The 16523-nt window shown below is 39.4% G+C and overlaps 1 protein-coding gene across 1 annotated transcript; it reads left to right on the top strand.

Moving 5' to 3' along the window:
- Nucleotides 1–6275: 6275 nt before the first annotated feature.
- On the top strand, nt 6276–16238 carry LOC140644634 (butyrophilin subfamily 3 member A2-like). Its single transcript, XM_072847655.1, is given in 7 exon segments — nt 6276–6348; nt 8030–8389; nt 9113–9280; nt 9283–9396; nt 10338–10436; nt 15164–15190; nt 15685–16238. Coding segments are annotated over 7 exon segments (1395 nt in total).
- The last annotated feature ends 285 nt before the right edge of the window (nt 16239–16523 follow it).

Here is a 16523-nt window from a genome sequence, read left to right as displayed (position 1 = left end):
AATCACTGATAAAATCAAGTGCTGTCAGAGAGAGGTATTCCCATCTGAAAATGGCAATCATGCATCTAAAGCAGGCCGGTTCATTCCTGTCAGTGCAACCAATTAAATCCACACCAGTTAATTCAAGTATCATAGTAAATGCAATGGGTTTTCTTCATGGATTTAGCAAAAGTATAATTTCTTACCTGAATAGTAAGAACCTTAAGACTTCTCTATGGGATATGGTTGTGGTGAACCTTTGTCCTCATATCTTTATTACCACTGAAGCTTGTGATTGCATTTTCCACATCCAATAGGGCTAGAGGGGATTGGGCAGTAGGACTGGGGAAAAGGTAGCTGTCAGGATTCATATTGCAAGATCAAAATAGCTTCTTGTTTTCCAATTCATCACTCTATACGCCTAGCTGGAACAAAGTAGGGATGTTCCTCCTCATCCTCCTGTGCAAAATCGTTCTCTGTTCAACCAGCATTTAGCCAGACAGCACTGCAGTAAGACTTACAAGTACATCATGAACACAGTAGAGTATTTCTATCACATGCTCAAGTGTTTCCCCCTGTTTGGAAATATATCTGGATCTTGGTAGTGTTGCAATTTTTTTCCATATTGTTCTTTTTATGTCCTGTTGATGGTCAGAAAACAATTTCAGTCAACTTTCCTCTCATTTTTATCCTTCAGTTTTTCTGACTCCTGGCCATCCTGTGAAAAAGCATTTAGTGCTCTCAGGAGACTGCTCTCTCTCTTTCTATATCCAGATTGTACTGAAGAGTCTTGAAAAAGGGATGTCCCAGAGCTTTTATGTGTGGCAGTATAATAGTATGCTTTGGTTTGGGGTTTCTTTCGGTTTTGGGGGTTTGAGGTTGGGTTTTTTTTTTGGAGGGGGTGGTCTTTTGTCCTCTTTTTCTTTCTTTTTGTCATGGAAATTCAAAACCTACTGATTAGATGTTTTGCCAGATTTTTTTTATTTCTTGAAACAAAGGCATGACTGTGGAAACAAAGACTACAAAGGCAAACTGTACTCATCTCTTCCATACTTCTAATTGTTGAGGCTAATTTGATCAATTTTATCCAAATTTGACTGAGCTGTGGGGTTTCTCAGAGCTATGAAATTTCTGTAAGGTCTGTGAAAACAGTTGCTTTTTGTCTAGGGGATGTCAAGTATTTGTGCCATTCCAAGGGAATTAATCTATGTAGTAGGGCTACAGTCATAATCTATTTCCCTGCAGTAACTGCATAGCTGGAGTTCTTGAGCTAGCTGAAATGCTGTCTGGGAAAATAAAATAAAATAAAATAATAAAATAAAATAAAATAAAATAACCTCACCTCCTAGGAACCTCCACTGGCACATTTGATACAAAGAGAAAGAGTTTCCCCATCACTCAAGGCTGGGTTTTGCTCAACTCTCAGTTGGACCTACTCTCAAACACACTCCAAGATAACTAAAGAAAAAGTTGTATTTTTTTTTCTCTTTACACCAGGACATCTGGTACTGGTGCATTTGTGTTAAATCCTACAATCACATAGCAAAGGAGACTTTTGAAAGAGCATGAAATAGTTTTGCATGATGATCTTTCCAGAGACAAAACTGGAGAAAGCACGGAGGAGATTGCATGAAAATGAACCTGCTGAATGATGGAGCCTACGATGTTATCAAGAATGCAAAATGTGATGCTTTCTCATGTGAATCTTGACATTTTCTGGATGGAATCATCACTGATGAGGAGAATTCCAAAGGTCCATCTTCCAACCTCATCAGTGATGACCCCATCTAGAAAATGGGCACATAGAAAGCATGAATTAACTTCCTTAGGGATGCAGGTGGAGGAAGGGTTGTCTGAGATCACCATAGCAATGGATGGTGCCACCAATGCCCAGGAATGCAATGTTCTGCCTGGGAGATTTTTAATGACCCAGACCAAAGTCCATAGACCTTTTAGGCAGAACTTCTTGGTTCTGCTGAATTTGATTCAGCTTTGAAGAAATTAAGGCAGGAATATTTTAGGTCTGACAAATTCTCCTGATATACATGACTTGCATCATGAGAAATGTGATATATGAAAGGAAACTGGTTGAACAGAAAGCTTTTAGTCACTTTGTTTGCTGATCAGAAAAAAGCGATATGCTTCATAAAGACATAAAGTGGGAATGTCTGGGCTGCCTGCTAGAATTTGTTTAGCTGAATAGCAGAGAACAAGTTGAAACTGCAGTAATGTAAATGCTTCAATATAATGAGTCATTATAGATTTTTGAGAAAATTAACTGTTTTATTTTGAACTCTAATACTTCTACTGCACTGCCTGTTGTCATTACAAATTATTAGAAAACAAGTCTAAAAATTTGCAAACAAAAGGAGACATCACCAAAGCAAACTCACGTTTGGACTTAGCAGGGAGAAGCATTGACAGCAGGTCTTTTCTGCCTAACTAACATGTAACTTCCTGAGAAGGTTTTAATGTCACTCATCAGAAGCTATCCGACATAGATAACAAAGTGCTATTTTGGTATCATCTAATACGAGCCTAATCTAGCAGTGCTTCTGAAAATATGAACTATCTGGTTTTGTAAGAGAACTGCAACTGCACACTAGAGGCATAATTAGCAAATAACCAATCCCTTCAGTTAACGAGGCAGTAAGACAGTACTTTCTTTTCCTATTCTTTAGGGAAAAAAGTTACTATTTACAGCTTTTTTACAGTACACCCAGTGAAAGCAATACCTCTTTCTAAGTTCCCATCCCTCTGTTGCATAGAGATAGTGTACAAGTAACTTCAAAACCATTTTTGGCATATTTCTGAGGATATAGTGTGTGAGGGAACAAGCACAAATAATCAGAAAACTGCAGGTTTTGGTCAAAAGTTTGATAATGGGAGCCCATCTCCATGTGTCAAGATTTTGCTTTCCATTAATTTATCAGGATGGTCCTCAATGCCGTATCTGTGGAGAGAGGTGTCTGCATTTTCAGAGATAATCTTCATGTAAAACACTTATTTTCCTGAGACTGTGAAAGACAGTGGAGTTTGAGTTATGATTCATCTCACAATATGATAAACCACCATATTTGATTAAAGGGATCACAGTCCTGAATTCCACAAGTGCAATTAAGCTGCTGTGACCTTGGCTGTTTGAAGATAAGGTTTTGGGTCTCAGCTGGGTGTTTATTCTCCCTCTACAGTCAAAAGAGGGACAGGCAGCCCTACAACATGATCGATCCTGCCTGGAGTTGATAAAAACCCTAGAGTTTTAAATCTAGGTGTGGCTCCATACCTGCAACACTTTTGTATGCAGAATCCATCCCACCTTTAAGTGAAGGGGAATTGAGCCCCATTTAGATGTTCATTAGTCTTTTTCTCTGGGAAGGGTCTGAGTCTTGTAAATCAAGTTATTTTCCTGCTTACTACAGATCTTAACTTCCTCTCTCTCCCTAATAGACACACCTAAAGCTGGTGTAATTGAATCATAAGGTCTTGCACTTTAAAGTTCTAAATTGTGCAATTTCTAAATTTCTATGGTTTTCTACCCAGTCTCTGTCTTGTATATTCATACTTCTGACTTCAAATCATCCTAGTGGGTAGTGGGCTCATGCAACACTCCATTTTGGTTTCTCTGCTTCCCATTCATGCTGTTTTCTCAGTTTTATTTAATTGCTGGAAAGCCATACTAGAAAATGAGTTGCACTGCACAGGTACAAAAGGATTTGAAACATAATTGTCTTGCTGTACTTTGGATCTAGGTGTGTAGGCAAACCAAGCCTTTGTATATCTCCTACTATAGGTTGGTGGTATCTGCAGGTATTGGCTGGAATATTGCACCCAAGGGCAAAAAATTGCTCGTGGTGAAAGTTCAGGTTTTAATACTTGTACATTTTAGTGAGGAAATTAGTGAAGTCTATCACCTCTATAGATATGGAAAAAGAAAGTACGAGTGTTCAGGTACCTCAAGGTTCCTCACTTTCATAATCCATGCTGAATTTAAAATGGATACTTTGGATCTTGATATTCAGGTAAGGAATTAAAATCTGACTGAAACAGAATTGCGAATGATGAGGTTTTTGAAGGGGTTTGCATTAACATTGAGCTGTTGGTTTGCTATTTACAGCCCCCAGGGAATGATTCCAGTTTGGAATTAAAAAGACTTCTTTCTTGCCTGGATCAGTAGGAATACATTACTGTCATTTGTGGGTGCCATTCTAATGAACTTGTTAAAGATCATTTAAGTTTCTTTTTATTTACTGCCTTAATGTAATTAATAAAACAGTCTGCTTGCTTAAGAGTGGATAATACCTAAATATGACCTATGATTTTTATTTTGAATCACATGCTACCTGCTAGCAACCTTTATGAAAGAGATTAGTCACTGAAATGTTAATTGTTATTTGCTAGGTTGCTCGAAAGAGAGTTTGGTGAAACTGTTGTGGTGGATGGAGTTGGTTTGAGGACTGCAACGTGCTGATTCTGAAATGTATTTCCACTTCTGAAAGCAAATTTATTTGCTCTTTTTGTGTCACAGATATAGACTTGTTATGTGTTTGTCTGGTAGACATATACCAATATAACTTATTATAGATGACATGACACAGATAATCTTAATTAATGAAGTATAACTCAGGTACAAATTTATTCTGTAGGTAATCAAGATAAAGGAATCAGTTTTTTACATTCATGTATGTGCAGGCAATAGATCTTTGCTAAATTTTCCAGCTGGTGAATGGTGCAAATCTGTGGCATTTATTTTCTGTCTTTCCCTTTTGAAAAATAATTTTTGGCCTATGTCTGAGAGCCTTTAGCTTTATTTGGAGGAGTGTAAAACAGGAATAAATCAGAAGCAAGACAGACAAGGCTCTGTACCTTTGCTGCAGATTTTTTTTCTTCTTATTCTTCCTTCATTCACTCTAGATCTTGGAAAAGCTAGCTTTGCATTTGGGTGAATAGTTATTCAACAGAAATAACAATGAATGAGTGCAGATTGCAACAATGGGCTTGGTGTTCTGCAGTTACAATCCCTAGCTTCCTTTTTGACTATTCGCTGCTTCATGCTTCTCCTTTGTTAGAACAGTAAAGGTACACATACGTTAGCCTTCACAAGGAAGTGAGAACCAAGCATATTCTGCAGACCTTGCATATGAACAGAAATGCTTCTGAGGTCTAAGGAAACCAGTCCCTTCCGATGTTGAGTTTGGTGACACGAGTAGTCTAGGTTGGTCTAATTTTTTTCAGAGTTCACATGAAAAGCTCTGGGTGGAGGAAAGTACTTAAATTTTATACTAAAAAAACTATTGAAACATTGGGTGAGATTCTGTGCACCTAAATTTATACCACTAGAATCGCATGCCACTGTATCCTCTCTGACTTTCTTTACAGCAATCGGTAGGTTGCTTCATCTTACCTATGTATTTCTCTCCAAGTATCCAATCTTACTTACTTAACTCCTATACAGCAGGTGAATTCCACCTATTGCTGCTTTTACTGACTGTATGGGCCTGGAATAATCATTTGACAGCCAATGTGTATTACTTAGGCCAGCAATTTCCCAAGTTGAATCCATGGTTTCAAATGGTACGTGCATCTGCTAATGTTAGAAGTGCGTAAGCATTTTATTCAAAACAGGAATGATGTAGAAATTTATTTTTTGTCTTCTGGCATTTTTTAAGATCCTTTCTAGAAATCCTAGCTTCTTCCTCCAACTAACAACGTCAGCAGAAGTTTTGATCAAGCAAGTATGAGTAAGAGAAACAACATATGGAGTTTCAGTGCACAGTAGATGCTTTCTAGCAGGACTTGGAAATGAATTAGCTTTTTAAAGGCTCCTGTCTGCTTCATGGTCTCACTTGCCTGAAGTTAGACGCATCCTATTGGGTTTAGATTTAGCCTCACATCATCTAGAAAAATGTTGCTATCCTGGCTAGAAGTTTTCTGAACACTGAGTGTCTCATGGACACTTGAGGACCAGGCCTGTGAAGTGCCCTTAAGATCCAATATAGTGTCCTTCTAAGACTGTCAAAAATACCTCTCTTTTCTCTGGTGGCCAAGCATAAGTCTTAGAATCACAGCTTAATTGACTGACTTCCATTAAAAGAAGCTTATTCTGTCATTTTCCTAATTTCAGTCCAAGGTACCTAACACTTCGAGGATTTGTCCTTGTGTCACTCCACGTACAGTGATATATAGAGAAATGTATGGCTCTAGTTTGATTCTTTCTTCCCATTTTCTGTTCTGTCCTTGAAAAGATTACAGGAATCTGGTAAGATTTGCTTATTGATGTCCGACAAAACTGCAAGGTGATGGGTTCCCGATATCAGCAGGCAACAACTCTTCACATCATTATTTTCCTACAGATAACTCATTTGGTCACAGGTAAATCTAGGTTTTGTTCTAATAACAATTTGATTTTAAAAGATATCTGATTTCCAGAGCTAATGGGTAGATCTAGAAGTAAAAAAAAAAAAAGTAGATTTGTGGGGGGTTTTTTGGCAATGCATATTTTATTTGCAACGTATTTGTAGCAATACCTGGTTTTTTATATATATAGCAGACACTCACCATTCCCTCCACTAATTTTCTGAAGTCAGAACCAAAGAGTAGCATTATATGAAATCTTAATACACTTCAATCATGCAGATGGCACAAGGCCTAAGCAATACTAAAGACTCACTTAAACCTTCAACATGGGATTATAAATAGATTCACAAGCCCCCCATGACTGTTTTTCAGGGAGCTTCCTTTCTCATTTTTTGAGTCATTTTTCAGCTTGGCTGACCCTGTCACTTTATCATGCTGAGAAAGCCTAGGTTCCTTTTTGTATCTCCCACTTTAGAGTAGTGAACTGAATGGGAAAGGTAAGCTCTGTAAAGGGCCATTAGTATTTTTGCTGTTAAACCTCAACACTAAGCTTGTCCTTTTTCACTAACAACCATTTTGCAACAAGTTGCGTGCATTTGAAATGAAATGTACTTACTGTGGTGTGTTTCATCACTGAATGCAGACACTCTAGTGAGAAGATTATGGACATCTGAAATTGGGTAGGCAAAATCCTGCCTTTGTGAGCTCCAGCCTTACAAAATGAGCTAGGCTTTCTGCATGATAGACATGCCATTTCTACATCTGAAACAGTCTATAGACTGAGCTCAGTATTTTCAGCAGCATCTCCTTGAGGTTACACTATGTTCTAAGGATAAGTGGTAGTGGTGAAGGATGGCAGAGGATGGCAGGGGCCTTCACTTACAAAACTGTGCTTGTATATGTTCATATGGACCTACGGAGATGTGATCTGATTACTGTCACGGGATATCTTCCTCTCCAATCCTCTTGTCCCATCAGTCTATGCCTGGTAAACTAGCCTTTACAGTGGGAGATTATGGAACTTGCTCTTGAGATAGCATCCTAGTCCAGAGCATTTTCTGATTTATTGATTTTTACCAGAGTAGAATAGCTCCTTTTCCTTGCATTCAGATACCTGTATGTATTCCAGTTTCCTACAGGAAGTGCTAATGAGAACATTTGTGACACTACTGCATCCAGCTCTGAAGTCCTCAGTACAGGAAAGACATGGGCCTGTTGTAGCGGGTCCGGAGGAGGACCACAAAAATGATCAGAGGGATGGAACACCTTTCCTATGAGGACAGGCTGAGACAGTTGGGGTTGTTCAGCCTGGAGAAGAGAAGGCTCCGGGGAGACCTTATTGAAGCCTTTCAATACTTAAAGGGGGCTTATGAGAAAGATGGGGACAGACTTTTTAGTAGGGCCTGTAGTGATAGGACAAGGGGTAATGGTTTTAAACTAAAAGAGGGGAGTTCAGACTAGATATAAGGAAGAAATATTTCACGATGAGGGTGGTGAAACACTGGAAGAGGTTGCCCAGAGCAGTGGTAGATGCCCCATAGATTCAAGGTCAGGTTGGAGGGGGCTCTGAGCAACCTGATCTAATTAAAGATGCCTCTGCTTACTGTAGTGGGATTGGACTAGATGACATTTAAAGGTCTCTTCCAACTTCTATGATTCTATGACTGGTAAGATTTACACCTATATCTTCTTGCAGGCCAGTATAAAATTATTCCTCCTGACAAGCCTGTCATTGGAGTCATTGGAAAAGGAGTCATCCTGCCCTGTCAGCTGAAAGATAAGATAATCCCTGAGAGACTTTCCGTTCAGTGGGTATTTACTGGAAACTCCGAAAAAATAAGTGATGTGACCACTTATTATGGAAAAAACACACACAATCCAGTTCATGAGTACGAGACATACCAGGGCAGGACAAATTTTTTTCAGTCTGAATTTAATAAGGGAAACGTGTCTCTTCACCTGAAAAATGTCATGCTCTCAGACAAAGGGAAATACATCTGCAGTGTCTTTTTTGAGAACTGGTATGATGAAGTGGTGGTTGACCTGAATGTGGCAGGTGAGTGGAATGGCAGGCATTTGCTATTTCTTCCTCAGTCATAGTATAACATCAGAAAGGTCTATGGGGTACCAATGGGTTGGATTCATGTCACTTGCTCTTAGCCATGTGAAAGACCAGCCTCTGCTATAGCTTAGGCTACCTCTATTGCCAGCAGACTCTGAATAGTCGTAGATGTCTTTTTGCCATGTCTTACAGAGGGAGTGTAGGCAACATGTTAGCTTTAAAACATTAAAAGGTAGGAGAGAGATGAATCCTAGGGTAAAACAAAACTGTCTTTGCAGAGACGAAGCAAATGAAGCCTGACTGAAACTGCATTTGGTACTGCAAACCATTTCTCATGCTCTTGCCCTACACATAATCTCATTTTCTGTCTGGTATTCCACTTTTCATCTATTCATGTGTCATCCAACTTTGCTTTACCAACAAATTTCCAGTCAGTGCAATGCTACTTTATTTTAATTCCAGTTGTTCGTGGAGATAACAAAAATCAGTCCAAAGATCTGTCTCTGTCAGGACTGTAAAAGGGAAGTTACGTACAAATGTCGCATTTTAGGAAGAGGTATTTACCAGCAATTTAATGAGAACTAAAATTTCAAATCTGATGAATTTACACACTGTGTTTCTAGATAAATCTGGGGAAGACCTTCCCACTGTGCACTGTTTGGTGAGAGAATATCTTGTCTCCTGTTTGTTGGAGCTTGTTTGTTTGCTGTTCTATAGCTAAAGGTGATGAGTCTTCAGTTTTCCTGGATGGTCATGTGGGTCAGGGCATTGGCGTCACCTGCAAGTCACAGGGATGGTTTCCAGAGCCCAAGGTAGTTTGGCTGAACAGCAAAGGACAGACACGGAAGGAGGAAGTGACCACCCAAAGCACAAAGACTTCTTCAGGTCTTTTGATGTTGTAAGTTCCATGAATCTCGAACCAGGATCTGACAAGGAAGTCTCCTGCAGAGTAGTCAATAACTTACTCAATGCAATGTGTGAATCCCGAGTCCTGATTTCAGGTGAGTGACCTCCAGGATCAATTGCTCTCTGGACCGGTTGGTAGGCTGCTGTCTATTGTCTCTCCATTGACCTTGGAGTGATTCTGGACACCCAGCCCAAGCACAAATTACTAGTGTTTGGATGGATAACATGACAAGGAGTCCATCTTTATGTCTTAGATTACTTGTTACAGTCAAGATACATCTTAGCTATAAATACTAATGCAGAGCTCTCATTAGCTGCCACTTGAGAGCACTATGCCACTTTGGAGAGGGAAGGATTTAGAAGTGCCCATGTGGAGAACAAAGGCCCTACACAATGCTGGCAGGGTACCCAGGACAATGACCGGACACAGCTGGCGTATGCCGATAGGAAATGCTGAATATCTGCTCCCATCTCTTTTTCTCTCACTAACACCACCACGATTACTCTGAGCTTCAGCATGTGCCTCCCTCTGGTCTGGATTCCTTGTCTGGAAAGTAGGCAATTTTATTTCAAAAGGGGAAGAGGAGGATCCTTCTTTTTCCATCTGAAATGTCACTGAAGACAGTTCTGCTTTGCTGAAAACTTAATCTTGTAATTCAACAGTGCAAATACTGGCCTCAGAGATGGACTGCTCAGCACATCTCCCTCATAAAGAGGTAGCTTCTCCAAACATGCCTCTACCCATGGCAGTCTGAGTCTGAACGAGTATGGGTGTATGCAGTGTAAGAGAACAGTTTGATTGCCTGCACACAGGCATCTAATACTATCTCTGATGGCCCAGAATAGCTGGCGGCGCAACATATGGATGTTTTGGGATTCATGGGAGACCTGCAACCTTTAGGGGTGGCAGGAGGAGACTGTAAAGGATGCATTACAGCAAATGAAATGGCACTAGATGCGTATGCTTTGGCCACTGGAGCCTGTCATAGCTGTTTCACAAACATTCAGTGAAAGCAACACCATTTATATTTTACAGATGTCTTCTTTCCTTCCACTTCACCTTGGATGACGGCCTTCCTTGTAATTTTATTTGTTAATATAGCTGTTATTGCTGCTATAGGTTATAAACTAAACAGTAAGTATTTCCACCTACAACAGGTGATATGGAAGTTTTCATCTACAATGCAAAATACAGTTAATGAAAACCTAATTAACATTTTAACATCAGATTCAGAAAGAAACATGAGAATGAGAGGGATGGATAGAGAAAAAATTAACAGATGTATGATTAAAAGTAGAGTATGGGTGGGGGCTGCATGCGTGTGAATGCACAGAGAATCTTTTACAGGAAGGTCACTACTATGAGATGCCATTTTGTATGATCACAGATATTTACAGGCACAGATTATGACTTTAGCTTTTAGAATAGTGGATTTTTGAAAAATTTCTCATTTTAAAATGAGAAACTTTGAAATTATATTTCAATATTCTCAATAGACGTCTTGTTTAAAAAATAAAAAAAAATTTAAAAGTTCCTTTGTTTTTCCAGGTAGTTTTACACAATCCCGTGAAGCAGGTGAGTAGTGAACCAGCGAAACCCACATGAACATATTTTAGGAGAAAAGTTTATGCTCCTGAGCCAGCAACAGTCTCAGAAGCAGTTTTATAGGTGTGATAATAATGCAGGCATGATCAATATTTAAGTATTTCAGTTTTTCAGAGGACCAAGGTGAAGTGGGGGTGTTTAGACACTGCTTAGCTCTGAGTACGGTCACTGCTGCTTAAGCATGGAGCTTTGCTTCTTTCACTCATAGGCAGATCTTGTTGTCAGCACAGACAAACTGGGGTACTCTCCTGTTGCATAGACTCCAATACAACAATACAGTCAATGGGTTGTATTGCTCCAGAGCTCACTCAACTGTTCCTCAAGACAAAAATAATAATAAAAAACCCCATACTGAAATGTGAACATCAGCTGATGAGCCCAATACAAACTTTTTTAATCTGCCTACATACTTGGATGTGGAAGCTCTCCTTGCCTCTAGCATTTCTCCAGATGTGAGGTTATAGAGGGGCTTCTTCAGTAAATGGTTTCTGTTCCAGTAGCTCTTTTTTCTTCATGTATTTCTAAGGTCTTCTGGTATTCAAATAACCCTCTGTTAAAATGACTTAGTTTTTCTACAGAACTGATGGGTTCAACTTTCAACTATCATTCCAGATCCTTTGACTGGTATAATTTATTTTTTATTGTTTTGAGATAGTGAATAATTAATATTGTAATTTTTTTGGTTTTTTTCAGTAAGATCGAGGAATAACATGGTAACAGGTAAATGCTCCTTGAAAACTGTGAGGATATCTTGAAAGCATAAAATCAAATGCACTGTTCTAGGGCATTTTGATTTCTTGGACATAAATCTCAAAAGTAGCAGTCCTTATGGCCATAAAGGATTCGATGACAATTGGTCACATTGTCTTTTATAATTATAAAGTATAGAACCCTCCATAGGTAGCCTGAAGCAGAGTAAATCACTCAAGGTAATCCTCTGATGCTTGCAAGATGGTGAACATACTGATACACCGTGATCTAGTATGATTGCACTAATATCTTTAGGTATAACCTTATCAATGCTGTAATTGCTCTGAAAATGCCATTGTTCTATGTCAGGTTTATGCTCCATTTTTTTCATGGCTGGATCACAGTAATCCATGTATTCTGATCTTTTGTCTCCTCTGTTTTAACCTGCTAATAATTCCCAAGATTATTAGAGAAAAATAAAATTAAATAACAAGCCTTGAAATGTTTACTGCTAAATTGCACCCCATGGCTTTGACTGTGATCCTCTCATGCAGACAGTCTAGCCTGAAGAAACAAGTAACAATTCTTGCTGCAATTTCTGCAAATTCTGTGTGTTGTCAGCATAAATTTCTTGCCAAATAATAACAGTAAACAAGACATAGTCTAGAGGAGCTTGGTTATCTCATTTTGGCCTTTCAACTTACCAGGAGATTCAATTTCTTTAAGTTTCTAAAATAATAGAAGTCTCAGGATCTTCCTGAGAGTCTTGTCTTTGTAGTCAGCTAAGAGAAACAGGAACATTCAGAGAGAGATCAGATTCAAACTGTTTGAGAAAGCAATTATTGGGAAGAAGACTTGGGAGGTGGGGATGGACTTCCTACATTGACTGAGAGAGACCAACAAAGCAACTAGATGAGATAAGAGACATTCATCTTGTAGATACCTAACAGAGATCAGATGAAGGTCATCTCATCTCTCTAGCCAGTTAAAGTCTCCTCCAAATTTGTGTGCTAATTTACCTGTTTGTTTATTTGACTTCCTAATTCTCCATGTAATTCAACCTTCTTTACCTCACCAAATAGATTAAGTTGATCATGGGTGGTCCTTTGTTAATATATTACTGAAGAAAAAGAAAGTAAAAGTATTCAAGAAAACATTGTAATTAAACTTTTTAAATCTGATACTGAAATGTAGACATTAATAATCATATATAATTTCTTTCAGAAAAAGAATGTTTGGAGATAGAACTAGGTAAGAATACAGTTTTCCTGTTCCTTTTAGTACTTCTAGGGTGCATACTATTTGCTTCCCCAAAAGAGCAAATGAGATGTAGATTTTTACATGAAGCACTTCTGGATGTGTCTGTTCCCTTTAACAAACATTTTTATGACCTGTTTTCAAGTTGATTATAAACTCAAAAATGATCCATTTTCCAATAACTTGTTGGAGCTTTAGTAATTGAGGACAATGAAATAATTTAAAAGCTCATCTCATCATTTTTAACTTCTAAATTAAACCAACTGACCAGCCAGTAATGCGTTTTTTTTCCTTCCTTTTTTGTTTTGTTTGTTGATCAACTTAGAATTAGAGAAGAAAACAAACAAAGGAGGTAAATATAGTTCCACAATTAAGACAACGTTAATCAACACTTACAAGTAGGTATATATGAGAGAATTAAAATAAGCTTCTTCATAAAGAAGCATAGCAGCTTGCCTTTATTCAAATGATTGTTACTTCTATTTCATTTTTAGTCACTGCTAAAAAATGTTATTTAGTGTGGCTCTACGTCCAAGAGGCTTGTGATACTTTTCTGCTTCTGTGTAATCTCTCTGCCTGGAGTCTTGCTAACTGTACTGAGATTTCTTGAAGCTCTGACCTACTGCTGCTCCTGTTCTTTTTCACTTTCTGGTCAAATTATTCAAACAGCTGTAACTAGCATCACAAAGGCAAAAATGTACGGCTCGGACTCTGTATCCTGAGAAATATTGGCTTAGATGTTCAGCTACATACAAAATAAGTACTAAGGAAAATTCCATGTCATGCTTCCCTCTCTCTTCCTGCTTCATCCCTCAACTGAGATACCCACCTGGAGGGAACCCATACAGTGAAGACCCTCCTGGAGATCAACTCCTTTTGGATGAGTAGGCCTCCTGAATACCAGGCAGGAGACTTTAGGGCATTTCAAATAATATTAGACAGCTTGTGCCTGTGAATACGCAGTATAAAAATAACATTAGACAACTTATGCCACAATAAGGAGGATACTATCAGTGCCATCAATATTGATCAGCAATATTATTAGTTGCACCTTGAGAACTCAAAAATAGACACCTGCATTTGGTCACCTAAGCCTGCATACCAAACTATGTTGACTATGTTAATTTGGGTTGTAATTCAGCTGTTTATACTAGCATATCTAGATTCTGCTGAGATGTCATGAGGTTTTTCTGCCCAGGGCACATTTCAGACAGCACTGGAGGTGTACAACTAAGGGAAGAAGGGTAAGAAAAGGGAAAAAAAGAGTGCCATCACTCTAGAGCATAGATACAGTGCAGTATATTTGTGTTAATTTACACCTTTATCCACAACATATGCTTTTAAGAATTTAAGTTGACAAGTTTTCACATGGCAAATTTTAAAGGAAAAATCATTTCAGTATGTGCACAGCGATAGAATTATTTCCTTCAGATCTCACCTCTTAATCGTTATCTCCTCAAGTTTTCATTTCCCTTATTAAAGTTATTCTTTTACAGTAACATCTGAAAAGAGACATCACCTTGGTAAGAAAACATCTTGTATAAATCTTACATTTTTATAAACCCCATAAAAAATAAAGCAAGTGTTCAGATGAGCCTGACTATGTCATCCATGAGGGTGAAGCCAATGCAAATATCTCTTCACAGTGAGGTTCGATTTTCTCCTTCAAGAGATTTGTCACACAGCTTGCTATAAGACCTCTTTGGACTATGAAAAATCCTCCTTGCCAGAAGTTTTTCTTACCTAAAAACTACACCAAAGCTACAGACACCTATGTTGCATCATGTGTTTTTTCCTTACAAATCACACCCACCTGAACCATTACCATGACAGCCAAGAAATTAATTTCCTCCACACAGCCCAACTGGCTGACTTAATGTCCTCTAAAATGCTTATTAAATGTAAACAAATACAGGCCTTCTCTAGAGGCCCAGTTTGTGTCCCTCACCTTGCAACGATGTCTCAAAAATTTAAAACACACAGATTAAAAAAAGTCCTCATGCAGACTCATGGCACTGCTTGACCTTCTATTGTTTGAGGTTGTCTGACTTTGAAAAACCCTTCACAAAATAACTGTTAATAACTGCAACATCTTTCCCTTTCAGAGCGACTCAAAGCTGAGCTGGGTAAGTGGTTTAGAAGTTTTATTTTATTGCTATATGTACTGGTGCATTGAGTAAAGTCAACACTGGGGCAGAATCACAGTAATGACAATAATTGCACATCAATAGAAAGAAATACTGTAGGTTGACAAGTGTCTAACTGCCCAATAGATTCATAAAATGCTACTCTCTGTTTCCTTTCTGTAGATTTCTGGGAAGCCAGAAGCCATGCAGGTAAGCTAGCAGGAGGAAGGGTGTGAAAATACAACAGCCATCTGTCCAAGCTACCCTGAAATGACAATGCCATGATGTTAGAGATATACCAGCTGAGCTGGAGTCACAGGAATATGCCTGGCTTGGTTAACAGGAAATGAGGCTGGGATGTGGCAGTCGGGAAGACTGAGAAAAGGAGTTGCTGAAAGATGTCAAAGTCTGGGGTGGGGTGTGGACACAATTCTGGAGAGGACAGATGGCCGTATGGAAAAGAGAAAGAGAGATTTATTGTAAAGCGTGTGGACTTGTGCCCCGAGAAAGGACATGGCTGTGACAGCTCCAAGGTACCTCTCGGTTCATCAGTGATTGCGTGCCCTGTTCTGGGGAATGTTTAAGTTCTTTGTTGAATCATGCCAGGACCACTCAGACCCTCAAACGCTTCAACCCATTGCCCCATGCGGAGAGAGGTCCCTGAGCCGCTCTGCTCATCAAATGATTCTCGTTTTCCCCTCCAGTTCCCATTACTGTGAATCCTGACTGCCGAGTCCTGGAGCTGCAGGTGCCAGGGGCTCCAGGTGTGGAGAGCCACGCGTCTGAACCTGCTGGCCCAAACACTCCCTCCACAGTCCCTATCCTGGTGGCAAAGGAAGGGTTTGCAGCTGGGAAGCACTACTGGGAGGTGGAGGTGGGCCAGCAGCAGGACTGGGTGCTGGGGGTGGTGAGGGAGAAAGGGAGACAGGAGGAGGAAGGGGAGGACTCCTGGGGAGGACTTCCTGGGGAGGACTACTGGGCTCTGCACAGGTCCCAGGGAGAGATTTTCTCTAGCGAAGGAGACTGCAGGATTGAGAAGCAGCAGATGCGTAATTCCGTGGTTGGTGTGCTTCTGGACTTGGAGGAAGGGCAAGTGAACTTTTATGAAGCAGAGCAGATGGCTCTCATGGTGAGAATGCCTCTAAGGCTTGGAAAGGAACCTGCAGAAATGTTTTGCCCATTTCTATCCAAAAGGGAAGGGACACGCACACCTCTTATCCACCCGGTCTTAATCCCTGTCCCTTTGGAGGCACTGTAAAAGGAAATTTTGAAGCAAATGGGTTGTAGAATCAAAGTTCTCTGCCAAGAGGTCAGGGCTGAGAGAGGGAGAGACTAGAACGGCTTAGGACATCGGTAATTATCAAATAAAGAGAGTAGGACTGGGGAACAAAACAGGAAAACCTGAAAAAAGGGGAGAAAAAAATGAGAGAAAATTACAGTGTCTCAAAATAGGAAAAAAATGCCCTTTGAAGCAAAACAACTTTTCAATATTATTTGTTCTCAACTAAGGGAACAGAGAAAGCCTCTAATGATTGCTTTCTGG

This window comes from Ciconia boyciana, chromosome 28 (genome assembly GCF_034638445.1).
Source record: "Ciconia boyciana chromosome 28, ASM3463844v1, whole genome shotgun sequence".
NCBI lineage: Eukaryota > Metazoa > Chordata > Aves > Ciconiiformes > Ciconiidae > Ciconia > Ciconia boyciana.
The sequence above is the reverse complement of the archived record's forward strand: the minus strand, read 5'-3'. Positions and strand labels throughout refer to the sequence as shown.